At 35.8% G+C, this 27,808-nt stretch overlaps 2 protein-coding genes across 9 annotated transcripts in view; one reads left to right on the top strand and one right to left on the bottom strand.

The window, feature by feature from the left end:
- The first annotated feature begins 1 nt into the window (after position 1).
- Positions 2-23,889, top strand: MYNN (myoneurin). 4 transcript variants are annotated; one of them, XR_016038126.1, is made up of 9 exons: positions 2-106; positions 1,061-1,357; positions 5,024-5,814; positions 6,574-6,733; positions 10,495-10,673; positions 11,520-11,603; positions 12,476-12,562; positions 14,175-22,507; positions 23,758-23,889. XR_016038126.1 is itself a non-coding variant. In XM_088839262.1 (8 exons), exons 2-8 carry the CDS (start codon positions 1,092-1,094, stop codon positions 14,435-14,437), a joined length of 1,830 nt encoding a protein of 609 aa, XP_088695388.1. In that variant the 5' UTR covers positions 2-106; positions 1,061-1,091; the 3' UTR covers positions 14,438-22,580. The 4 variants fall into 4 exon arrangements, 2 of the variants coding, with proteins under 2 accessions (XP_088695388.1, XP_088695393.1); XR_016038127.1 differs by lacking the exon at positions 23,758-23,889 and having other exon boundaries at positions 14,175-14,495; positions 16,301-22,580; XM_088839262.1 differs by lacking the exon at positions 23,758-23,889 and having other exon boundaries at positions 14,175-22,580.
- The window catches only part of LRRC34 (leucine rich repeat containing 34), an 18,245-nt gene continuing 13,064 nt past the window's right edge, over positions 22,628-27,808 (bottom strand). The window contains exons 7-10 of one of the 5 annotated variants that reach the window (XM_088839274.1): positions 26,810-26,964; positions 26,305-26,460; positions 25,553-25,679; positions 22,628-23,955 (exon numbers count right to left, since the gene is read on the bottom strand). In XM_088839274.1, the coding sequence (XP_088695400.1) occupies positions 23,752-23,955; positions 25,553-25,679; positions 26,305-26,460; positions 26,810-26,964 (642 nt within the window). In that variant the 3' untranslated portion in view covers positions 22,628-23,751. Of the gene's footprint in view, positions 23,956-24,420; positions 25,294-25,552; positions 25,680-26,304; positions 26,461-26,809; positions 26,965-27,808 lie in introns of those variants that run through there. The other 4 variants (XM_088839283.1, XM_088839269.1, XM_088839278.1 and 1 more) reach the window with 4 other exon arrangements.

Below are 27,808 nucleotides of genomic sequence, written 5' to 3'. Positions count from 1 at the left end.
CGCCATCGTGAAGGAAGCAGGGAAAGGCGGAGCGTGGCGTGCTGACGTCCTTCCAACATGGCGGAGAGAGAGTGAAGAAACTGTGTTCCCCCTCGGGTTTCTATAGGTGAGTTCTGTCTTTGCTCCCAGGCCGCTATTCCCGCTCTCTCCAGACCTTGGGGCATTGGAAGGCAGGCTTCGTGGAGTTCGCATTCAGGCCGGAGTGAAGGTGTTAGGGTGGAAAGCTAGGGCGAGGCAGCCCCGGTGTTGGCCTTGGCCACAGCCTCTGCCGTGGGAATTGGGGGAGTGGAAGCTGGGCGAAGGGCAGGAAGGCGGAAGCCGGGAGAGACCGGCTTTTACTGTCACTCTCCCTGGCGGCCTCGAGTAGACGGGTGGGGCGGGGGGTGGGTAGGGAGGAACGTGGCTTCCTCGGGGCGGGTGACCAGATCTTTGACAACTCTTGGCCCAGGTGCCGGTTCTCCGCCCCCTTCGGCACCCGTCTTGTGTTTAAGCCACTCTATGTTCTGCGGAAGGGAACGGGTTTCGGCGATTTGAGAGCAATTTTACACTTAGTCGAAAGGCACAGAAGCAGTTGAGAAAATTTTAAAGAACTCGTACCATGTCCTTTGACCATTTGTCCCAAGGAATCATTTCTTGGTGGTTTATTGATTTTTTTTTTTTTTTCGTAATTTACATGTGCCTACTGAGCTTGAAACTGTGAAAGTTCAACTGATGTTCAGTTCAGTCGCTCGGTGGTGTCCGACTCTTTGCGATGTAGAAGTGTGAAATTTTGCAGTGTTTTTTTTGTTTTCACTTTGTGGAAATGTTTTCACACATCGTCATTTGTTGACGTGTCCAAAGGATTGTGTTAGTTGACCAAGATGAAATAGAAACCAGGAAGGATTTTTATCCCTTCAGCATTTTTATCCATATTTGCTTGGTAAGAATTTTCTGGGGGCGTAAAATAAGAACAGACTTTGTTCTTGTTTGGATTCTGTGTCTCTTTATTCACCAATGGCTTGGGAGAAAAGTTTGATGAAAGCCTAGTGGTACTGATTTACTCTCTCTCTTGTTTTTTTAGAACAAGGATAGAATTCGATTCCGATATCAAAATGCAGTATTCGCACCACTGTGAGCACCTTTTAGAGAGACTGAACAAACAACGGGAAGCAGGTTTTCTTTGTGACTGCACCATAGTGATTGGGGAATTCCAGTTTAAAGCTCACAGGAATGTGCTTGCCTCGTTTAGTGAATATTTTGGTGCAATCTACAGGAGCACGTCTGAGAACAATGTCTTTCTTGATCAGAGTCAGGTGAAGGCTGATGGATTTCAGAAATTGTTGGAGTTTATATACACAGGAACTTTAAATCTTGACAGGTAAGGTACCTATGTTTTTTCCACTTACAAAAGCTGGTCAATAGTCTTGAGCTAAAGCAGATTAGTATTTCAATCCCTGAACTCTCAGTCTTCAAATACTGATGTGCCCAGTGTTGTTTTTAATAAAGAGGTCAATATCCCTGGTTTGCAGTAAACAGACTACATTTCATAAGCACAAAAAGTACAGATGTTCGTAGGATTACAGCATGGTTTTTGACATATTTGACTTACCTACTGAAACAAAGTGTGTGTTTTGAGGAATGGAAACTTAAAGATCAGAATTGAAATACGATGAATTTTCATTGAATTCCAATTTCCCCTTGCTTTTTGGTCTTTAGGTTCCCTCTGGTCTTCTTTCACTCTTCATCCCCTACCTCATAAGATGTTTGGGTGGGAGGTATAGGTGGAGAAAGAAGAAAGAATCTGTTCTTTAATAGTGCCCCGTTTTCTAGCCATGAATAGCAACATGCAGGACCTCTTATTGATCTTGATTCAGAAAAATACAATGCTTAAGTCGGCTAGAGTGCTTCTCTGAGATGTTGAATGCTGTCACTGCACTCACAAGAACTAGATTCTGAATAACCTGATAAGGCAGGTGTTTTGTCTTTCATTTTCGATGAACTGTGTAGTTAGATTAATACTAATATGTTTACTGGTTGTTGGAGAGAAAGGCGATGGGGATAAAAGGAAAGAGAAACCCATCAAATTACTCCTGCCTTCTTTTCTCCAGCTTTTTTGACAGTGTAAACATGAATAGGTCACCATCTGACATAGCACAGTTACGAACTTTAGAATTAGATCTTGCCTGTCAGTCACTATGTCTCTTGTAAAATATACATTCTCTCTAGGCCTCAGTTCCTCCATCTGAAAAAATGAGATGATAATAACTACATGGGTTTTTACTGTGAAAATTTAGGATTTACTATCTCCCAGTGAACATTAGTTTCCTTCCTTTATTTCTTCTTTTCTATCCTACTCTCCAAATCCTTTGAATCCACATTTATTGGAGAAAAATTAAGGAAATAAAAAAGGAAATGTCTGAAATTCTGCCACACACGCATAATCACTCTTAACACTCTGATAAATATTCTTTCATTGTTTTCCGGATGATCTCTATAGATACATACGTGTACACATTAAACAAAATCCTTCCCTCCCTTTACATTGCAGCTTATCATGAAAATATATTTCTCTGAAAAGCTGGAATCAGGATTTTCCTTAATCCTATTAAAAAGAAAGAATTCGTGCTGTTTGGAATTTTAAATTTTGATGTAATGAAATTTTTGTGTCAGTTCTGTATAATTTGCTTAAAGGAACAGCAGTGTTACAGATAAATGTCACATGATACTATTTAAGTTTACTGAATATTTGGCTATACAAGTGCCTTTGATCTAAAAATTTAGAATGCATAATATAAAATAAACAATCACAAAACCCAGTGAATTTTGGTTGATCTTTAATTTAGTGATTTTCCTTTCTCAGTTAACTTTGCCAGAAAAATCTTCAATTGATTTGAACACACTGAAGGGCAACTTACTTTGAGCCTTCATGCAGAGGACCAGTGTGAAGAAGAGCCAGATATTTGGTTCAGTCTTTTTTGATACATATCTTTCCTGGAGAGCTGGGGAGTTGTTTGAACCCAGCCACAAATGTAAGAGAAGATATATACCAAAAAATAGAAAGTCTGTACAACTTATTAAGAAAACAGAATAATAAAGAATTAAGTGGACTCAGGAGCTAGTTTCCTTGCTGAAATATTAGTTCTTATGCTCTGTGATCTTGGACGAGTTACTTCTTTGAACCTCTGATCCTTTATATGTAAAATGGTGATTGCAATTACTCATATAAAGCAGTTAGCCATATATCTGGCATAGGTAATTAAATGATTTTCAGTGACTGTTCAAAAAGTGAAAGCAAGTTTGCACACACTTTTAACTTCATGCTTATAAACAAAAGCAAATCAGTTATTGACATAAACAAATACTGATTGATTTTCTTAACTGTAACTGAGCTTATAGGCTATCAATGAAATAGGTAAATAATTTGTATGAATTACGGTTTCAGTTCTGAACAATTCGTGTGTGATTCAGCACTGGTTTGTAGTGGTCTTAAAGGTTATCTCACCTAGTTGGTGGTTCATTTACTAAGAACAATTGTAATTTGAGATCTTGATATAATAAATGATAGAATAAATTTGGGTTTCATTCTAATAGTGTCTCTCACTTAACGGTAATTTAATAATAGACTGTAACAAAAATCAATTAAATGCTTAAGACACAATGTTTTTACAGACTAAGTGGTATGTGCATGCAAAGAAATTCATACGGAAGACTAATAAGATTGTATTTGTTTGGGGGGCATTTATACTGTACCTTTGCAAACAGAGACTTGATTATAAGGATCATTCCTTACTTCTTCCAAAATTATAGCCAAAGGCCATAAGAATAGAGTAAGTAATGTATTCTTAGCTAAGGAAGTCAGTTTGCAGATGTGTCCAAAAGTTTGTGTAGTGTATTTAGGAATTTGGGATGGATTTTCCCAGAATAAAATGTTCACTAAAACTGGTGATTAGGTTTCCAGACTAGTCTATAAATCTACTTAATTTTTTCTGAAAAAAATTTCTTTCTGGGGAAAATGACAAATAGGAACGTTACTTGAGGGTGTTTGTATATGTGTGTAAGTATATATTCATTCTCAAATAATTTAAAGGGTGTGTTTTTGGTATTAATACCAACTCAGCTCTCTGACTTTACAACTAAGAAAATTGAAGCCCCCAAAGATGCTAACTTACCTTGATTAAGTCAGCTAGTAGTCCAGAGCCGTTGCTAACATAAGTGAACAACCAGCCTTCCCCTGCATTGTAAACTTCTGGAGGGCAGAGACTATTTATATGTCTTAATATCCCTCTGAGTACCACACATGGTAGATGCTCAGTAAATATTGATTTGAATGTTGAACATTCAAATTGAACATTCAATTTTTCTGCATGACTCTAATATGACAAATTCTTCAGCTAATTTGTGTTGACTATCAAACACAAAAAAGCTGGGAAGGTTTCTCGAGGGAGCTTAGTGCATTCTAAAACCTTGTTCCTTCAGCTGTGATCCATGGACCAGCAGCATTGGCATCACCAGGGAGTGTGTTAGAAATGCAGATGCTTGGGCCCCAAAACAGACCTATTGAATCTGAATCTACATTTAACAAATCCCTGGGTAATTCACGCGCACAGGAAGTTTCAAGAAATACTGTTCAAGTTGCTCATAGGGGAGCAGAGGAAGATAATAGTTTTTTAAGACTCTTCTAATTACAAATAAAGAAAAGTTGGTTGCTATCTGAAGAGGCCTCAGGATAAATGGGAGGAGGCAGTAGGTTGCCAACAACTGTTTTTGTGTTTCAGGTGTTTTTTTAACAAGTAGAGATACTAACATTTTGTTTTTCCATGGTTGTACATTTGAATGATCTATTACTTTTTATCTTTTCAAGTTCTGTAAAACTGAAGATTTTTTCCTAAACATTCTCAGCAAATAAATTTTAAAAATTTGTTCTGTTAATCATTTTTCATCGTTCTACTTCATTAGGTCTTTAAAAGAAATATGTGTGTAGTTGTGTTTCAGAAACGTTTTTTCTTTGATCAGAATATTGTCATTTAGCCTTGTTTCCTTACAGTTGGAATGTTAAAGAAATTCATCAGGCTGCTGACTATCTCAAAGTGGAAGAGGTGGTCACTAAATGTAAAATAAAGATGGAAGATTTTGCTTTTATTGCTAATCCCTCTTCTACAGAGATATCTAGTATTACTGGAAACATTGAATTGAATCAACAGACTTGTCTCCTGACTCTGCGAGATTATAACAGTCGGGAGAAATCAGAAGTGTCTACAGATTTAGTTCAGGCAAATCCTAAACAAGGAGCTTTAGCAAAGAAGTCATCTCAGACTAAAAAGAAGAAGAAGGCCTTCAATTCCCAGAAAACAGGGCAGAATAAAACAGTGCAATATCCCAGTGACATTTTAGAGAATGCATCTGTTGAATTATTTCTCGATTCAAATAAGTTGTCCACACCTATAATAGAACAAGTTGCACAAAGAAGTAATTCAGAACTTGAGTTGACATCAGTTGTGGAAAATACTTTCCCAGCACAAGATATTGTGCAGACTGTTACAGTGAAACGGAAACGTGGAAAATCACAGCCAAACTGTGCTCTGAAAGAACACTCTATGTCTAATATAGCCAGTGTCAAGAACTCTTATGAACTGGAAAGCTCTGGGGAAGAGCTGGATCAGAGGTATTCCAAGGCCAAACCAATGTGTAACACATGTGGGAAAGTGTTTTCAGAAGCCAGCAGCTTGAGAAGGCACATGAGAATACATAAAGGAGTCAAACCTTATGTCTGCCACTTGTGTGGAAAGGCATTTACCCAGTGTAACCAGCTGAAAACTCATGTAAGAACTCATACAGGTAAGACTGTTTGTGGGAAGTATAGTTTTCATATTGTGACTGAAATGTTTTTATAGATATTAATATATAGTGCCTGGCATGCTGTGATTCATGGGGTCACAAAGAGTCGGACACGACTGAGTGACTGAACTGAACCGATGTCCAAAATTTAGTATACACTTATAGTCATAAAAATATTGAGCATGTTAGACTTGAAAATACCTTTGTAATTGTGACCAAATATTTAATGGCTCTTTGTTTTGTTATAATTGGTACTCTGAAGTCCCAGTGTGTGAACTCTATAAACCATTTTTCCTCACAGTTAAAATAAGCATAAACTTAGTTCTAGCTTGCTAACTGTTTAACAGACAATATATTAAAACTGATAAAGAGAAAAAGTAATTACAACTCAGGCTGATTCTCAGATTTTGCCAACATATCTCACTATCTGCTTCCTTTGTCAACTTCTGAACGTAAATTATATGTACATTCCTTCCTCAACCTTCATTGGTATACTAGATTTGTACTTTTTAGAAGCATTATATGTTTCTCTGATCACCTTTCACTATTATGAAATAAGAAGCACTAATTTCTTTTAATTTTATTGGTGTTTTCAGTAATCAGTCAGGAAAAAGATCCTATATGCTTTTTTACTTCTAGCAGTTAATATTTTCTGAATACTGAAACTAATACTGTTGAACTCTTTTGAAAGCTTGTATGACTTAAGCAACTAAAACAATATTTCCTTCTAAATATAAATTTTATTTACTTTTCTTTTAGGTGAGAAGCCATACAAATGTGAATTGTGTGATAAAGGATTTGCTCAGAAATGCCAGCTAGTCTTCCATAGTCGCATGCATCATGGTGAGGAAAAGCCCTATAAATGTGATGTATGCAATTTACAATTTGCAACTTCTAGCAATCTCAAGATTCATGCAAGGTAAAAATAAAAGCAAAGAAAGACATTTGATCTTTAAGTCTGTAAATCACTGTAGCCTTAAGTAGACTATTATATGAGAATTCAGACAGTAGAATTCTAATTGTGGTACTGTCACACTATATTATTAGCACAGTGAAGGAACCAGAAGGGAGCCATAATGCCTGGAGGGAAATAAGGTTTGAATGGTGTTAAGGTATTCAGAGGGCTTCCCTTGTGGCTTAGCTGGTAAAGAATCTGTCTGCAGTGCAGGAGACCTGGGTTCGATCCCTGGGTTGGGAAGATCCCCTGGAGAAGGGAAAGGCTACCTACTCCAGTATTCTGGCCTAGAGAATTCCATGGACAGTCCATGGGGTCACAAAGAGTTGGACACGACTGTGTGACTTTCACTTTCACTAAGGTGTTCAGAAAGTGAAGGTTTTGTAGGCCATTATGAAGCTTTTATGTTTGAGAATGAGAAATAAGTGATGTGAACTTACTTGCATTGTAAGATCACTCTGGATACTTTGTTAGCAAAAGATTATGGGATTGCAAGAGTGGAAGCAAAGTTACCAGTTAGGAAGCTATAGATAAAACCGAGTGAGAGGGATGATGGTTCAGGTCAGAAAAGTAGTAGTGTGAGAGATAAGTGGTAGTCAGATTCTGCATGTACTTTAAAGGTATAGCAAACAGAATTCTCGGCACCTTTGGGTGTGGGGTATAAAAAAGAGTATAATTAAAAACGATATGTAGGTTTTGAGCTTGATCATATGAAAAGATGGAATTACCATTAACTGAAATGGGAATTTGTGGATAGAGCAGTTTAAGTAGGAGTGTGGGAGTTTAGGAGTAGAGTTCTGATCATGTTAAATTTAAGATGACTATTAGATACCTGAATGAAAATGTGTAAGAGATGGTTCAGTCTGGAAGTCGGGACTGGTTTGAGCTGAAGACATAAATTCAGTGGAGAAGGAAATGGCAACCCACTCCAGTACTCTTGCCCGGAAGATCCCATGGATGGAGGAGCCTGGTAGGCTGCAGTCCATGGGGTTGCCAAGAGTCGGAAGCGACTGAGCAACTTCACTTTCACTTTTCACTTTCGTCCATTGGAGAAGGAAATGGCAACCCACTCCAGTATTCTTGCCTGGAGAATTCCAGGGACAGAGGAGCCTGGTGGGCTGCCGTCTATGGGGTCGCACAGACTTGGACACGACTGAAGCAACTTAGCAGCAGCATAAATCCGGAATCATTGGCATGTAGGTAGTTTTTTAAAGTCATAATGTTAGAGATGAGGTCACCAGGAGAATGAAGATGGACAGAAAAGACATCAAAGGATGGAGTCATGAGGCACACTAACTTTGAGTTCTGAGATATAGGCAAGAACCAGCTGAAGTGACTAGGAAGGAACAAAAATAGGGGCAAACCAGAATGTTGGGCAGTCTTGGAATCCAGGTGGAGGAAATGATTTCAGAAGGGAGCCGTCATTGTGTCAAATTCTGATGGTAGGGAGATTAGGACTGGACTGGCTATTGGATTTGGCAAAGTAAAAGGTTAGCAGTGGTTTTGACGAAAACAGTGTTGGCAGAGACTCATGGGGAAGAAATGAAAGTAGAACTGTTAGAGACTCAGGATCTTACTAAAAGGAGAGCAGAAAAATAGAGGAACAAGTAGGGTCGGGGTCTTGTTTTTTTTTAAGATGGGAGATGTAAATTTCAGGAGTGAACCTGGAGTCGGCAAGGGGGATAGTGTCTTAAGTATACAAATAGGAAGAACTACCGTTCTTGTATTAGAGTGAAGAAAAGCAAACTCTAGATACAGATGCCTATAGGTGGAGGTTTGTGGTGGTAAAAATTTTCTTCTGATTGCTAAAATTTTTCTTAGCAAAACAGGAAGCAAGGACATCAGCTGAGAACGAGGATGGGTGCTGAAGGTTTAAGGAAAGTGAATGGACAAGCAAAAATTGCCTGTAGTATTGTGGGCATACTTGACTGCCACATACAGCTGATGGGAAAACTTTGAACTAATCTCAGAACTAATGTTTTCATAACAACTGAAACATTTATTCTTGACATTATACATTGAAACTGTTGACTTTGTTTTTAAAAATTTTTTTAAACTTTTTATTTTGTATTGGAATATAGCCAATAAGCAATGTTGTGATAGTTTCAGGTGAACAGAGAAGGGACTCAGCCATACATATACATATATCCATTCTCCCCTAAACTCCCCTCCCATCCAGGCTACCACATAACATTGAGCAGAGTTCCATGCTCTATACAGCAGGTCCTTTTTGTTTATCCATTTTCAGTATAGCAGTGTGTACATGCCCATCCCAAACTCTTTAACTATTCCTTCCCATTCTTCCCCCCAGCCCCGCTCCCACAGAACCATAAGTTCTTTCTCTAAGTGTGTTGAGCCTCTTTCTGTTTTGTATATAAGTTCATATGTATCATTTCTTTTTAGATCCCACATATAAGGGATTTCATATATTTCTTCTTCTCTGTCTGACAGACTTCAGTCTGTGTGACAGTCTCTAGGTCCAATCTTGTTGCTGCAAAAGGCATTATTTCATTGTTTGATGGCTGACTGATATTCTGTTGTATAAAAGTATCACATCTTTATCCATTCCTCTGTAGATGGACATTTAAGTTGCTTTCATGTCTTGGTGATTGTAAACAGTGCTGCAGTGAACATTGGGGTGCATGTATCCTTTTGGATCTTGTTTTGCTCTGGATGTATGACCAGGAGTGGCTTACAGGGTCATGGTAGCTCTGCTTTTAATTTTTTAAGGAACCTCCATACTGTTCTGCATAGTGGCTGTACCAGTTTACATTGCCACCAACAGTGCAGGAGAGTTCCCTTCTCTCCACACCCCCTCTTCAGCGTTTGTTTATGGATTTTTTGATGATAAGACATTCTGGCTGGTGTGATGTCATATGTTGTAGTTCTTTTCTTTTTATGTCGTAGTTTTGATTTCCATTTCTCTAATAATTAATGATATTGGACATCTTTTCATGTGCTTCTTGGCCATCGGTATGTCGTCTTTGGAGAAATGTCTATGTAGGTCTTCTGCCTATTTGTTGATTGGGTTGTTTTGATGCTGTTAAGCATCATATGAGCTGTTGGTAAATTTTGGAGACTAATCCCTTGTTGGTCACAGTTGCAAACCTTTTCTCCCAGTCTGTGGGTTGTCGTCTTTGTTCTGTTTATTGTTTCCTTTGCTATGCCAAAGGTTTTACATTTAAGTAGGTCCCATTTATTTTTGTGCTTATTTCCATTATTATTAATAATGGAAATTATATGGAAATAATATTAACATAATTATTAATATAGCAAATTATATTTTATAATTATATAGTAATAAAATTAATGTAATAATATTTCCATTATTCTTGGAGGCAGATCGAAAAAGATATTGCTAAGATTTATGTCAGTGTTCTGCCTGTGTTTTCCTCTAGTAATTTTATAGTGTCTGGTCTCACATTTAGGTATTTAATCCATTTCATTTTTTTAATGTAGCTGTTCAGTTTTCCAGCACCGTTTGTTGAAGAGACTGTCTTTCCAACATTGTGTAGTCTTGCCTCCTTTGTCACAGATTAATTGATCATAGGTGCATGGCTTTATTTCTGGGGAAAACTGTTGATTTAAAATACATATTCTAGATCTGTTCAGATGAAATGAAACAAAATGATGCATGAAAAATTGTACAGAAAAGTTTGCTATGTAGCATGATCCTCAGATTGTTTTACTTGCCATCATATATATCTATAATTATTTACTAATAGGAAGCATAGTGGAGAGAAGCCATATGTCTGTGATAGGTGTGGACAGCGATTTGCCCAAGCCAGCACATTGACCTACCATGTTCGAAGGCATACAGGAGAAAAGCCTTATGTGTGTGATACCTGTGGGAAGGCATTTGCTGTCTCTAGTTCTCTTATCACTCATTCTCGGAAACATACAGGTAAGAATGTGACACAGAGATTGCCTAAAATAAGGACAGTTGTAAATAAAAAGGGAAATTGAGCCTTTACAAAAAGTAGGTTACAGGCTTTTGTGTTTGTGCTTCTTGAAGCTTTTTATGTTTCTGATTTTCACATAAATATTAGATGTAAAAACAGACTTAGTTTCTAGAATAATACACAGTGGGTGAAATTTTTTTTATCATGTAACTTATGTACATGAAAATCAGGTAATTTTGACAGTATGTAAGTTTGAGTTAAGACATTTTTTATGGCGTTAGAAAAACTCCTTAGCCTCTTGAAGCTTCATTTCCCTGGAATAAAGCTGTAAAGTTAAAGGGGTTGGGATGAGTTTGGATAGAACATCAATTTAGTGACTTCTTAGGACTTTTTCTACAAAACATTCTAAGATTTGTAAATTAAATAGATACTTCAAACCCAAAGTATCAATTTTGAAGCAAAATCTGTTCAAAGATTTTTATTTTTTTGTAGGGTAATTTTTTAATAGATCTTCCTAAGTGATTTTAATTCCCCTCGAATTGAAATACAGATTGATGAATTTTCATGTTTTTAATTTTATAAAAATCAGACTTCTTGCCCATTTTAGTCTGCTAGAAGGATATTTGGAGAACGTTTTATTATATGAAAAAGTATCAGGTTATATGAACAGTGTAAAATAATTACTAATGTTCATTTAAGTTGGATTACACTGAAAATACCTCTAAAATACAATATAAAGAGGTCTTAATTTAAATAATACTTTAGAACAGTTTACTATAGATTATTGTAATTGATAAATATTATATTGGTATAGTACACCACTTCGCTATCTTTTATTTTCCATCTAGGTGAAAAACCATACATATGTGGTATTTGTGGGAAAAGTTTTATTTCCTCAGGAGAGCTCAACAAACACTTTCGATCCCATACAGGTCTGTGTTTAGGGAGAACGTATTATTTTTTGTTCTCTCTAATTTCTTTTTATGTAAACATTGACTTTAAACCATTATGGACTATGGTATCTAGTCATACTCTAGCTATAGCTATATTTTAATGTATGAGTATCAGTTTTTGTTTGGTTTTTTTTGTTGTTTGGAGTATGGATTAAATTGGGTCAAGAATTATGTAGAGTTTCTAAGACGTGTTCCAGGTAATCAGTAGTTTTTAAATGATTTGGATAAAATTGCACAGATATGCCAAAAAATGAAAAGGGATAGGTAATACTAAGATAATATCAGATTTTCTTATAAACAATATTCAGTATGCAAGTTTTAGGGATATATTCTAACAATGACATGCCTTTTCTAAAAGGTAGTATATAGATAGTATGAAGAAAACATTAAATGTTCAAGGTTTTTTAAATCAAAGGAAAAGACTGCTTTGAAAATGTACTGTTCTTTATCTTTCTAAAAGTTATTCCTCATAATAGAAAGGATTTTCTGATTTATAAGCTACCTGAGAGTAGAAACCGTAATTATGCATTTTTTCCCCTTAGCTACATCTCTTAGCCAGAGTCTGGCATATAATTGGCACTCACTAAATGTCTGATACAGTTAATTTTTTAGTTTGAGGTTTCTGTTAGTGAAAATGCTTGATTTTTCCTTGAAATAGGGACACTTTGCATAAAGGAAAGTAGTGCCTATGTATGGAAGTTTTTATTTCGCTGTGTTAGAGCCAAGAGATTAAAATGGTAATTTGAAAGAAATTAATATAATAATGTTAGCACTGTGTTCATGAACATTGATAGTTTTGCGTTAGCAGTTTCTGAAATACTGAGACTTTGATTTTTTAACTTATTTTCCAGGAGAAAGACCATTTATCTGCGAATTATGTGGAAATTCTTACACAGATATTAAAAATTTAAAGAAGCACAAAACAAAAGTACATTCTGGTAAATGTGTTTTTTAAAAATTTGGAGCTCTCATATTTGTGCTATTCCTTGAAATGTTGAGATACACATTATCACAGTTTAAATTAGATATATATTTTTTAAAACAAGGTGTACCCATATGAGGAAGGTAGCTTTGTAATGTGCAGGTGAGTTCACTCTTTCTATATTGACCTTGTAATAAACATTGCTTTAAAATATTTTCTCCTGATGTATGAACAATTTCAAGAATGAAAGAATACATAAACAACTGTATATCACTCTTTCCCATACCAGAGTCTGGGTTACCTGGGGTTTATTGTAGTTATGCAGAGAAAGGAGCATCATGAACACTAGTCCAGAAATTGTATGAGAAGGAAATAGGGAAACAGATATCCCCAAATTGTCATAATATGTGAAGTGGAAAACCATACTACAGAATTTTTAGTCTGTTGCTTAGAAATGAATCCTTGAAAAAGTTTCAACGTGCTTACCATTCTTTTATGCCTAGAAACAAAATTAATCTTCCTCACTGTGTAGAGGTGACAGTAGTTTTGGGTAGTAAACATAAACATCATAAAGATTAAGGTAGTAACATCTGGAAACTTCAGTGAGTCATAAATTCAACGAGCATTTATTAAGTACCTCTAAAGTACACCTAACCATGCAGGTACTAGGAAAGTGTAGTCCTAGTCCTCAAAGAGCTTACAGTCTAGTGTGGGAAACCAGAAATTAAATAAATAACTATGATTACAAGACAAAATGTAGGATATGGTAAAGACATGAGTACTGAAGAAGAGATTAAGTCCTTCTGACATGAGTATTGGGAAAGCTTAATTCTAGAGAACCTGAAACATGGAGGATGGAAATAGGAAAGGAAATGTTCATCCAGGCAGAGAGAACATTGTGAAGAGAGTCACTGCAGGAGACTGCAGGTTGTATTCTTGACTGGTTGAACTGAAGAATAGTTTGGCAAAAATAAGAGTTATAACTTTACAAAAGTATGCAAGTTTGTCTAATGAAGGTAGTGAGATTGAAATCATGTTAGTACTTTTGGAGTGACGAGCATGGGAAAGCTTGTGGACAGTTTGAAAAGTGTGTCTTTAGTCAGCGGGATAATTAATCCCTTGAGTAACGCAGAATTTCTTCTGAAAATGAAAGTGCCATACTTCTGAACTTGAACTCACAGAATGATATGAATTACACACTAATACATTCAGTGAATTAAAAAGAGTACTTGTCTATGTAGCACTATGAGGCACTTGGAAGTAGAGAGGTATAGACATTTGCTCTAAGGAATATATAGTCTGTTGAGCATTCAAGGCATACCTAAGTAGGATGTTACATAGCAGTAAGATAGATAGCTAGGTGTCACAAGGTGGTATATGAAGTATTGACAAATGAGTGATTAAGAAACAGCTTACCCTGGTCGAGAGCTATTAAGTCCATTTTTATAATGGAGTTGATGCGTGAACCTAGTCTTGAGGCCCATAATGGGTTTGTGCAGGTAATAAGAAGGGCAAATCAGCAAAAGAGAGACAGTGTGACTAAAGGTGGGTTAGAATGGTAAGTAGATGAGTCTTCCTCGGGGTTTTTGTTTTGTTTTTAAAGATGGTGAATTTTTTCCCTTCTTCAGGTGCAGATAAAATTCTAGATTCCAGTATAGAGGATCATCCCTTGAGTGAACAAGACTCCATACAAAAAAGTCCTCTGTCAGAAACTTTGGATGTGAAACCTTCTGATATGACTTTACCACTAACTCTTCCACTTGGGACTGAGGACCACCACTTGCTACTGCCTGTCACAGATAACCAGTCTCCTACGTCAGATACATTGCTGAGGTCGACCGTGAATGGGTATTCAGAACCACAGTTGATTTTTTTACAACAGCTATATTGACTTTGTGAGGAATATGGAATTGCTAAGACGTCTCTGGTAGTAAACATAAACATCTCTGGTAAGGTGCATATATTCATATTAAATTGACCATTCATTTGAGTTGTGACCATTATTTTCATTCACTGAAGTAAAAGCACCTGATGCTGCATCATAGCTGCAATGCTTGTTTTGATGTTTGGCTTTTATGTCTAGGTTATACACACAACTTTTAAAGGAATGAATTATACTGCAATCACACTATTTTGGGTAAATAAGTATAACTTTGTTTTAGAGCTGCCTTAATTCCATTTCTATTTTTCATTTCAGAATTGCCTTTCATTTACTGAAGTGAAATCTTATCAGTTTATGATTGAGTTTTGACCTGTAGAATGTTTATTTTCTTCTCAAAATTTAAACAAAATCCGTAATAGTATCAGCCCATGACAGTGCTGTTAGCAAGCTCCATAGACCAGTATATAAACTATGAAAGTCGCTCAGTTGTGTCTGACTCTTTGGCAAATTCTTCAGGCCAGAATACTGGGATGGGTAGCCTTTCCCTTCTCCAGGGTATTTTCCCAACCCAGGGATTGAACCCAGGTCTCCCACATTGCAGGCGGATTCTTTACCAGCTGAGCCACAAGGGAAGACTCACATATAAACTGTGAGGGGGGAAATTCATATTTCTACTATAAAAATTGAGGTACTGAATAAGAATTGTGCTATTTCTCTATTAATATAGTCCACTGAAGGTAACTTTTCTAATGAAATAAAAAGTGCTTCTCTTAAAAACTAGAAAACTAGATATAAATTTTGTTGTGTAGAACTCAGAATTCTGGAGAAAACCAGTGGTCAGTACTTTTTTGATTTGAGTTATCTGAGACTACATTTTCAAAATGAATTTTAGATAGATATTTGGTGTTTTTATCTTATTAAAAACAGTTTCAAATTTGATGCAGATTGTTTTAATAAGTTTCTAGATTATTGGAGATGAGGGAAATATACTTGAGTTTTGAAAAATTTTGATAAGCTTCTCTTATACCTCTTATGCACTTTTTAAAAAATAAAATCCTAAAAAATTTTCTAAATAGAAACTTAGTGCATAGTATAAAACACTTGACTTCTGAATTTGGTACATTATATTCATAAATAGTTAAAAATTAACTTCAATTATAAGTAGACATTTGAGTTATCAGAAAGCCAGTTTATTAAACATTTTATATTTGAGTTTTTTATAAGTTTGAAGTTTGAAATTTTTATAGACTAAACTATAACAGTTGGTGATGGCTATAGTTTTACAGTATTCCTTTTCCTTCTTAATGAACTTAGAAAATTCAAATTTATTCTGATACTACCACTTGCCCCTTCCATTTTCCCCACGTATTGATTTAATCTCACTGCCTAGTCTTTGGACATTAAATTTTTAGTTCCACAAAGTCTGTTCCTATACTGCTGATCAAACACCGTGGTGACATTATTTCCTATTTCTGCCATGCATTAGTTATGGCTTATTTGTTTTCTGCTTTTAAACGACACCTGTAATAACATTAATGTATTTTCTATTGATATTGATTTTTTTAATTGTGTTTTCTCTGGTGTCCTAGTCATAGGAACCAACCAGAAGACTTAATAAAACTAAATTCTTGTAAACTGTACAGATCATCACCATTTCACAGCTCACTCAGCATTTTCACAATAAATTGCCACCAGTGGGATTGACTTAATAGAGTTTGAAATACTGCCTTTGTACAGTGTACATCAAACTTAGTATTTAATTTATCTAAGAAATCTAATTATTCATATGTATTAATTTAAATACAGGGTTTAAATACAATTTATAAAGTTATAAAAATGTTCAACTAATCTATTCTGGCTTAAATTCAATAGGAATTTATTGGAATGTGAAGAAATTAAAGAAAATTAAGACTCAGCCTTTTTAAGAAGTCTGCTGAAATGGAGAGGCTATATTTAATTCACATCTTCATTAATCCAAGCATCTAATGAACAAAATTTTTTTTAAAAACTGCTACAGTGATGTCATAATTCTGTAACAGTAGTAGTTACCAGATTTCCTCTAACATGATGTTAATTAGTATTTTGTATTTACATAAATTAGCCTTTAAATTTATTATTTTTAGGATTAAAGGATTGGAGTGGCTAAGGTTGATTTATTGTGTTTTTCATCACATTATCTGCTTCTTAGCTAAAATAATTTTATTTTAGATTGCCATGGCATAGCACTCTTCCAGAAATGACTTGTAAAGAAAGTTTGAAGACTGAGTTTTTGTCCTGTCATTCTTCTTCTAATGCTGTATCATATGCATATATTTTAGTTGTATCTGCTATCATTGTAACACTCATAATTATCAGTTAAGTTCATCTTTAAATATATTTGTTACAGTGCAGTGTTTTGGGAAAGGCCTATTCTAAATTATGTAAGTATTACTAAGTTTTTTGAAAGTCTTTTTAGAATGCTGAAGAGCTTACTAAGAAATTATTTTCTAAATTAATTTTGTTTTGTATTTGTATTAGATAATTCCTTCTGTATTGTTAGATTTTAGGCTTTTTAAAAAGAAACCATAGATTATATATAAAGGATTTTTTGCTGGTATTTGTTTTATGTTTCATTTCATAGAATGATTTTGATAGACAGATTTTAGAAAAGTGTTTTATTTTTTTCCAAAAGAAAAGGTCCTGTCAGTTCTGTTGCAACAGTAGTTTGTCACTTCTATATGTTTCATGTCTATAGAAATTGTACAAATGATAGTTGAAATGTACTTATATAAAGACAATTAATCTACATGTACTCATTTTTTAAAATAATGATAGCTCTAACATTTGATACACATCAAAAACATTTTTAAAATAGTGGTGTCCAAGCCCCACCGCACCTTGGACCCTCTGAATCAGTCTCCAGAACATGCTAGAAAAGCTCCATAGGTGGTCTTAATGCATACCAAACAGAAAACGATTATCCTAAACACTTCTTGGTGTTCTTCCTTTCGGCTCTTGATATGTGGTATGTAGGCACTATCATTTTGTTGTGGTTTTTTTTTTTTTTGGCTGCACCCTGCAACTTGTGGGATCTTAGTTCTGTGACTACAGATTGAACCTGGGCCCTCAGCAGTGAAAGTGTGGAGTCCTAACTACTGGACTGCTAGGGAAGTTCCTATGTTGTCTCTTGATAAATGAAGCTCTTAATATGACTTTCCAGTTTTTACTCAGATTTTGAGTCTTTGGAATTTGGCTAGAAATACCACCAAATAAATTGTATTTTAATGCCATTTCTGTAAATTCTCTGTTTTTACTCATTATTTATGAACATTATTGATAGTTATCAGAGCATTTCTTGAGACAATGATATGATTTACTTACCTGTCCTCTGCAACCCCCACCCTACTTCATTCAGCAGAGATGCGATGTATTTGCTTAAGGGATTTGGATAATTATCATGTAAACATAGTAGTCATTCAGAAATAGGGTATTTATTTTCAAGAAGTATATACTGAAATAAACACCATGGATATGAATCAAGTATTTGAATTAAAATATCTGGCTATTACTTGAAATGCTAGAAAATTATTGAAATCAGAATACATAAAGGCGTAAAGATGAACAAGATGATTTCCTAAGTTTACAGTCAAATGGGAAAGACAGGCCTGAATGCCAAGTGTTATAATGGAGGAAGGCAGGAAATGAAATGTCAAGCAGTCATTGGAAACTGAATGGACAGAAAGAGCTGTTGCTTCCCTCGATAGGCAGGCAAGAGGAGATGGCTATTGGGAGGGATTTGTTCACAGCTGACTGAGGTAGGGGAATGGTGAGAAAATCTAAAAGGTGTTGGCAGAGATCAGAATCATCAAAGACACATCTAGCACTATACCTCTACCACCTTGAAAGAGTCCTCTGCCTTTCACTTGTGCTTGAAGAATGGAATTAGATAGCCAGGTTTACACTCCAGGATCTCACACCCTCAACTACAGTTGAATGCTAAAAGGCAAGGAGTAGATGGCCATGATTGTAACATGCTTCTGATCACAGCTGATAGAACACCTTACCAGGAAGAAAAGAGTTCTTAGTCCAAACGAGCTACTTCAGACACTTGGTTTACATGTACATAAAAAAGATCATTTAGATCTGGTCCATAGTCAGTGAAGCAGGCCAAAAATCTAAAGGAAATAGTGAAGAAGCAGAGAAAGCTGATCTATAGAACAAAGCAAGGGGATGAAGTAGGTTTGCAGAACCAAGCGACCACGACCCTGTGAGCAACCAAAGTGGCCTCGGACTTTGCAGTCCCACCGAGGTGGCATAGCTATGCTTTGTTTCCTGGTGCCTGAATGCCCATGATTTTTGCCTATTAAATCCTTACAGTAAATCCCCCTTTTCTTTTTTTGGCTATGTTGCGCAGCTTGTGGGATCTTAGCTCCCCAGCCACGGATTGAACCTGCAGATTCCCTAAATCCCCCTTTTCTTAAGCAGTAATGAGCCAGTTTCTCTTCCTGCATCCCCAACTTAGTAACCTACGTTTAGATCCTTAGTGATTGAGTAGATGGTGACGCTGTTAATTATGATAGGGAGATAAGATGGAGGTTTATGGAAGAGAAGACTTTTTATCTGCTGAATTTGATTGGTGATGAGACACCTATGTGAAAATGTCTAGCGGTGGTTGGAAATGGGGACTGAAACCCAGCTGAGGTTAAAGCTAGAGATACAGATCTTGCAGCATAAGGCTAATAATTATTGTGATGGAAATGATTTAGGCAACCCTGGGAGATGGTATAGAAGAACAAAAGATGAGGACAGAATCATGGGGGAAAGTACATTCTGAAGAATGAGCAAAAGACAGAACAGAAGATGGAAATTGATAACAGGAAGAATACCAGGGTGGTGCAGATTTCATGAAGACAGAAGTGGCTTTGTACTGATCATATAGTACAGAGAAATAGGATTCTAGTCAAAGACAAAATGGGGTTGGGTAACTGGAGCGTGATGATCCTTTGAGAAAGGCAACTGCAGTAATAATCATGGGTAGAAGTCAGGTGGGTACAGTTTGAGTAGATGTAAGGATTTTTCAAACTACTTAGTTTGAAAAGCAGAGTGAGTACAGCAAACAATCATTTTATCAAATATCTGAAAAGTATAAACCACTTTATTGCTTTCAAACTTGAAACATTGATAAGTGATGAGCATAATAGAGTCTGCAGCATGTAGTAGAAGCCTGGATTTGCATTGGATCTTAAAGGATGACCACTAAGAAGGAAATGGGAGAAAATGTTTGATATGTATATGGTTGCAGATCTACTCAGTACAATTCAGATGTGCAGAAGAAGTAGAGTTTTCCTATAGAACTTAACATGTTCTTCCCCTTGAGCTCCCACGCAGTTGGGAAGTCTGGAAAAAAATTTAAAACCTAGTCTGATATAAAGAAGACAATTTATATCTTAAGGGAGTGCTTAAACATTTTAAAACTTGTTGTCTTATCTCTACCCTTTGTCTTCTCTAAAATGGTGTCTACCTATGTGGAGGAGAGGAGGCTTATATGACCAAGGGACATGAGGGAAGACACTGTTCTTTTCCATTTTCTGGACATCCTGCTGGCCTCTGATGCAGTAGGCAGCAGCTTATAAAATATGTGATCAGGTGTTTTCCTAGCCTGTCAGAGCCCAGTACTTCTTGGCTGACCTGGCTTCACTTTAGTTTTCTTGGATGTTAAAAAAGAGAGCCCTGAGACTTCTGCATAAATGCCTCAAACAGTCCTGTTTGGTTGCAGGTTTAGTACATGGCACCCCACTGCAGGCTCCACATAAGCCTACTTTCTTCACATTCACCTATTTGCTTCCCACTCAGCTACCTTGTGAGTCTCCCCTTGGGAGAATATTGGAACTTGTGGGTCCCCTCCATAGCACAGAGGAACAGAGAGTAGCCTGGGAAAGTAAACTGTACCACAAAGGTTTACTTTGATGTGACTGTGTCCTAACCTGGGAGAATCTCTTTCAGAATCCTATTGACACCCCTACTACCCAGCATATTACGGAATATTTCAAAACAAAAGCTGAATGGATTACTGCTACATTAAACAACATGAATGAATTGCACTAATGTTGTACAAAAGTAGTCTGATACAAAGCATATATATGATTCCATTTATATAAAATTCTAAAACATGCAAAACTATGGTGTTAGACATCATAATGGTGGTTGTCTATTGGGGAAGATGGTTGGAGGCAGGTCTGACATTTACTGTTTATCTGTATCGTGGTTAACACAGATGGGTTAGCTTTGTGATAATTCATTTAGTTATTGACTTAGATACTTCCATTTAAAAGACGTATATATTAAAAAAAAAAAAACTAATTTGAAGAATGAGAAAACCAGAGCATTGGTTTTTAAACTTCAGTGAGATTAAAGATGACCCTGGACTGTAAAAATGCAGGTTCCCCAGACTGTTTGGAAATTCTGATTCAGTAGGTCTGACTCTTAAGAATCTATTTTTAACAGTTCCCCCATTTGATTCTCATTCTCCATACTTTTAAAAAAATGCTGATTTAGTATCTTCAGTTTAAACTATACTCTGGGCAGATGTTCGAGCATAAGAAGTCTGTCATACTGTTACATAAGTCTGAGTTTATTGGCTCTCTTAATTGCTAAGAGTAGCATTTCCTCATCAGCTTAATGTTTTCCAAATATAATGACAATTGTTAAAAATGTTTTTAATTTTTCTTATAGCATGGTTTTCTTACACACTGAATTCCGTGGTTTTTCAGATTTGATCAAAAAATTTTATTTCCTATTGCATTTTTAACAATATAGAAACCTGACTTGCCTCTGACAAGCAACTTTTTTTTTAGATAACAGTTACTTCAGTTCAGTTCAGTCACTCAGTCATATCCAACTCTTTGCGACCCCATGTATCACAGCAAGCCAGGCCTCCCTGTCCATCACCAACTCCCGGAGTTCACTCAAACTCAGTCCATAGAGTCGGTGATGCCATCCAGCCATCTCACTCTGTGTCATCCCCTTCGCCTCCCGCCCCCAGTCTTTCCCAGCATCAGAGTCTTTTCCAGTGAGTCAACTCTTCGCATGAGGTGGCCTAAGTATTGGAGTTTCAGCTTTAGTATCAGTCCCTCCAATGAACAGTTACTTAGTTCTAGCTATATTTAGCATGTAATGTAAAAGTGCCAAAGAATTGATGCTTTTGAACTGTGGTGTTGGAGAAGACTCTCAAGAGTCCCTTGGATTGTAAGGAGATCCAACCAGTCCATCCTAAAGGAAATCAGTCCTGAATATTCATAGGAAGGACTGATGCTGAAGCTGAAACTCCAGTACTTTGGCCACCTGATGTGAAGAACTGACTCATCTGAAAAGACCCTGATGCTGGGGATGATTGAAGGTGGGAGGAGAAGGGGACGACAGAAGATGAGATGGTTGGATGGCATCACCAACTCAATGGACATGAGTTTGAGTAAACTCCAGGAGTTGGTGGTGGACAGGGAGGCCTGGCGTGCTGCAGTCCATGGGGTCGCAAAGAGTTGGACATGACTGAGTGACTGAACTGAACTGAATGTAAGAGAACTTTGTAAAAAACAAAGTCTTTATGTCTTCAAAGAAGAAGCCTTAAAGTGAAAAGAAAATAAAATCTGAAACATTCAGCAAATTGGAAACTTAAGTTTGATTAAAAACTACACTAAGAGTAAAATCAGTAAGTAAAATCAGTCATTACAAGTGTCAGGATCCATTAAGTCACACTTAGAATTCTGTAGTCTGTACAGTTTTTTTGGTTCCATTGTAAACATTTGGTGACAGAAGATCTTCAATAAGTGTTTTTGCAAACAGTGGAAAGTCATGTTATTTCTAAAATTCCATTATCAGATTGTAGTTTATTTTAATATAACATATGAACGATACTTATTCCAAAAAAAGCCCTGAAATCCATTTCACACATTTTGTTATTATTAACATCAACTAATAAGTGTATTTCTCAAACAATTGCAGATGTTTTTAAGATTTTGTTTTTCAGCACAGACTCAACCTGATAGCAACCATCTGTCCTGGATGATTCAAGTTCATCTCTCTGAAAGCGTGAGAATGGATTTGGTAAGCCATTTAGGTCTTTTCTGGCTCAGTAACTCTAGAACGTTAAGTGAAAAATAATGGCTCGTATAATTTACTCAGATGTTCTTCCCATTTCATAACCATTACCACCATCTGTGCCTACCCCTCAACACCCCTGCACGCACACACACACACACACACACACACATTTCCCTAGAGAGTATGGAAATGTGGTATTAGGTGATGAATATAAGGAAAAGCCTGATAAATTTTAAAAATCATTAAATAATAGGAAATTTTTATCTTAATTCTTTATTAAAGGAATGGAGAATAACAGATTTGGGTTTTTTTGTAATGTTAAATTTTTGGAATAAATACAGCTATGATATGAGGAATTCATAGTACTTAAGTGAAGGCAGTACTTTGACAACTGTAATACTGACCACCACCTTTATTTGACCTCATCACTCACAACATTTAGAGACAGATGGTTTTTCCTTTTAGATGCAAAACTTAGAGTAACCTCTTTAAATTGTCCACAGGTGTTTTTTTTCCTCACACTTTGGCTTTAGCAGTAATAAATCATTCAGGTTAAACAGTTAAGTGGTATATATGAATAATAAATTTGTGAACATGAGTCTGTAGTCAAAGGACCATAGTGTCTGTTGCCTCTTTGTAGAAATCTTAATTTGAAAACAGTTGGCCACAAACAAGGGTAATTATTTGCCATCAAATCATTAAAATGTTAGTGGCATCCTCCAAAAGAGAATTCTCTTTAAAAGTTCACTGGAAGCACTGACATGTTTGGAAAGTATACATTTATATGTATTTATATGTGTGTCTGTTTATATATATTTGCCTGCATTTGTGAAATTGTACCAAACCCATCTATAACACCTTAAATATTTTTTCAACCTCTAAACACCTTGATGGTCCTGGAATCTGCCCCCTGAAACCTTTTTACTTCATGACAACTTTCAGTTAGGATACCTAGAATGACTTTTCCTTCTATACTGCTTTACTGTTTGGGTGTATTTTCTTTATAAAAAGAAACTAATTCCTTGATTTCTTTCTCCAAGTTATTCAAATTTTGGTCCCTATTTTGTAAAATTTTTCTGAAAAAATTACTCAGTTTATCACAATGGACAGTTATTTAGAATTTAGTATCTTTTACCTGTCTAACGAAAGTAACTTATTATAATCTATGAAAGAATTTAATAGACAATAAAATACTAATATCTGAAAAGTAATAAGACATAGATGAAAACTACTTTAAAGTTTGTTTTTCATAGATGTTGACCTACTGGTGCAAGAGAAAAACCTGAATTAGATGATGGGCTGCAAGCTTCTCCATAACCTGGTGTCCAGTAATAATGTCTTTTAAGGCCATTGGAGACTTCTGCAAGGTACACGTGCCCGTCCACCTCAAATGACTCCACATCTGTATTGTCTGATTTTAGACGGCCTGTGTGAATTAAATCTGAATATGCCTAGGATTTTTAAGAAAAACTGTATCATTAAGAAAATAGTTTATTCATTTTACAAATTTCAACATTCATATTTAGATGTGATAATTTGTAGCCTGAAATATTCTGAATAACTGCTGAATTTTAATATTTTTCAGGTATTGTTCACACAGTGTGGAAATTACAATCTCATAAAACTTATTTCTGCATTTTAACTTTAAGTATATTTTGTTGTCTTATGACTCACTGAGATAACAATTCTATATATATTAACAATTTTGTGGACCAGAGGTCTCAAGTCAAAATTTTCAAGTCCCAAGGTGACTCATAAATGAGGGTGGAGTGCTATTGTATATGCCCCTGAAGATCCAGTGATATCTGGGGATCCATTTTTTAGAAAAATAAACACCCACAGATTTTGGCTTAAAACTTTGAGTTCATGGACTCCCTGAAGGTAGCTGACAGATTTAGGCTGAGAGACCATTCCCTTGGCATAGCTGGCCACATAATTATTTCTTCATTGTAGAATTTTCTTTGTATATCTTGTATGGATCATTGACATCTACATAAAGGTGTCATACAAACATGTTAAACTAATTTGTCAGTAAGGTTGTGATTACTGTAGAGAAAAGCAGAAATTAGTAAAAGATTCAAGTCTAGTTGCTTTCTGCTATAGCTTGTCATTATTAGTCCAACTCAATTCAGCTTGTAGTGTTATAGAATGTGGATGTGGTGTTTTTCTGAAATCAAGTTTTTTTAAAAATAGTGTACATGTTTTTAATCTTTTTAGTGATAGAATTCTGATTAGTCTTTTGGCAGTTTTTGAGAATTCTGACACCTTATTTTTCTTTCTATTCTTTCTAACTGAAAACTATTCATTATGGTGCTTTTTTGTGTTTTGAAAGCAGTATTAAGGGGTCTATATATTTACATAAGCAACATACCAAATATTTTGACAACTTGTACTGTATTTTCAAATTCTGTTTCTTGGTTTAATTATTGGGTAGCAGATTAGAGACTGTGCCACATCAAATTTATAATAAATCAACAATTGTGATTTTTAAGTTAACTTTGGAGTAAAATTAGGACTATATAGTTTATCATTTTATTTATTTATTTATTTTCAGCTGCACTGGGTCTTTGTTGCTGTGCACAGGCTTTCCCTAGTTGCAGCAAGCAGGGGCTCCTCTTCATTGCCGTGTGCATGTTTCTCATTGTGGTGGCTTCTCTTGTGGAGCACAGGCTATAGGCTCATGGGCTTCAGTAGTTGTGGTACATGGGCTCAGGATTTGTGTAACATGGGCTTAGTTGCTCCATGGCATGTGGGATCTTCCCAGACCAGGAATTGAACTTGTGTGTCCCCTGCATTGACAGGTGGATTCTCAACCACTGAACCACCAGAAAAGTCCCTCAGTGATATTTGTACTAATATGTAGTATTTGATATCTTTCACTGTTTCAACCACAGAACTTTCCAGTAGCTAATTTTTAGAACGTATGTTAAAATTTATCAAAACTTAAGTGTCTCACTATACTTTGTAATCCTGACTAACTCATCAGGAAATAACATCTGATGTTGCAGGGAAAGCCCCAGGAAAAAACCTCAGTGAAGACAAACTTACCACACATGTAGCTTCATCAAATTTGTTTCCCCAGATGTAGATATGAGAGAGTGTAGGATTTGTTTTCATTGATTGTGAAAGTGCAACAAGTCCTTTTCCCTCTATGTTGTTGCTCACCACTGACAGCCTGTGGAGAAACAAAAATAACCCTGGAAACAGTTCCACAGAGAGAATGGATGAGCTACCAACAGCATTTATTACATACATCTTACTGTGTTGTCTTAGCATTAAATATATTCAATATAGTTGTTAAAATACTGATCTTACAATTCCTGAAATTCAAGAAACTTCTCTAATTGGATTTTTCATGTATCTAAGTAGAGCTACCTACATTTTGGAAATAGAGACTATTGTTCTACTTATTATTCAGTAAAGGTTTGGAGTGGATTACAGACATATTTTTCAGGATAAAGTCATCTGAGTAATATTTTCTTCTTGATTCATTCTTATTTTAAAGTCATTATCATATTGAATGATTATAACTTTTCTGTTAGAATTCAGGATAAATAATGTAAGTGATAAGAATTTTCTCATTAACCTTAAGCATTCATAACTGGTATCAATCTAATTTTAAAAAGAACATTCCTTTAAAAAGAAAACAGAAGATACCGAAATGTTTCCTGTAACTTAATATGTCAGTTTAGAATGAGTTTTCATATCTCATCATGAATCTTAAGTGGTAAGAGGTTTAAGGTCAGTGTTCTAAACAACTTTTTTTCTGTTATTTTGATTAAATGTAAAACCATACTAACGCTTTAAGAGTCCTGTTGTGTGAAGCAAGAGCGTCACTGAGATAGTTGGCTCCTGCATTTGCAATTCTGTTAAAAGAAAGGTCTATTACTTCCAGGGTAGTATTGCTTTTCAGAACATCGGCCAAACACTTCATTCCATCCTGAGTTATTTTATTGCTGGGAAAGGAAAAATATGTAGTTATATTTGAAAATATGAAGTGTCCTTTTATTCATAGAGATCGCAGGCTTAGAAACTTATAAGCAGTACTTTCTATTTTAGTTAAGATTTATTTTAATCAATTTCCAAAAATGTTAATGAAAACTTGCCATAAAATGTTGCTTCTATTCTGGTTTACATATTTAAATTGCTCACTCTCGTTATTAGGAGATATTATATCAGTTTAAACTGAATAATAAGTGAAGCTCAAGATAAAAAGATAAAAATGGTTTTATTTCCTAATTTTTGGATTTAGTGTCTAATACAGAATCATACCTACTATGAATCTTTACATAGATTATCACTTACCAGCTTACATCAAGGTATTGTAGGCTCCTATTCAGATACAGTGCATCACATAACTGTTTCATACCACAATTTTTTATATCATGTTTACACATGTGTAATTCAACAAGGCACTGATTTTCTTTCAACATGTGGCCTAGGTGAACTGTAGACTCTTCCTAAAAATAGATAGTCTTTTTTTTCTAAAATATAATTTTAAAGCAGTACATATTTATTTCAAACATGGTCAGTTATTTAAATTAGCTTTTTAAGAAGATTTTATCAGTTAACACTGTTAGTCTACAGTTTGCTATTTGTTTAGCATGGTTTTTAAAAAGAAATCATTTTGTCACAAATGATACCTTAACCATCTTAGAAACAGGCAGTGGGCACTTGTAAAGTACAATGACTAAGTGATGTAAAAGAGGTTAGTTGAAAAGGCTGAGCGCCGAAGAATTGATGCTTTCTAATTGTGGTGCTGGAGAAGATTCTTGAGCGTCCTTTGGACTGCAAGGAGATCAAATCAGTCAATCCTACAGGAAATCAACCCTGACTATTCATTGGAAGGACTAATGCTGAAGTTCCAGTACTTTGGCCCCCTGGTGTAAAGAGCTTAACTCACTGGAAAAGACCCTGATGCTGGGAAAGATTGAAGGCAAAAGGAGAAGGGGGCAACAGAGGATGAGATGGTTGGGATAGCATCACCACTCAATGGGCGTGAGTTTGAGCAAACTCTAGGAGATAATGAAGGAGAGGGAAGCTGGCGTGCTACAGTCCATGGGATTGGCAAAGAATCAGACACAACTTAGCAACTGAACAGCAACAACAGAAATTATTTAAAAAATACCAATCATCCCAGAAGGGAAAAAAATCACAGTAATTGGTACTATGGTTGAGCATGAGGGAATTCCCTGGCGGTCCAGTGGTTAGGACTTGCTTTCACTACTGGACCCAGATTCAGTTCCTGGTTGGGGAACAGAGATCCCATGAGCTCTAGAATGCAGCTTATCTATAGGATGAAGT

The sequence above is a fragment of the Moschus berezovskii genome, chromosome 1 (assembly GCF_049115385.1).
Source record: "Moschus berezovskii isolate FMDL1 chromosome 1, NW_MosBer_1.0, whole genome shotgun sequence".
In the NCBI taxonomy this organism is placed as follows: Eukaryota; Metazoa; Chordata; class Mammalia; order Artiodactyla; family Moschidae; genus Moschus; species Moschus berezovskii.
The sequence above is the reverse complement of the archived record's forward strand: the minus strand, read 5'-3'. Positions and strand labels throughout refer to the sequence as shown.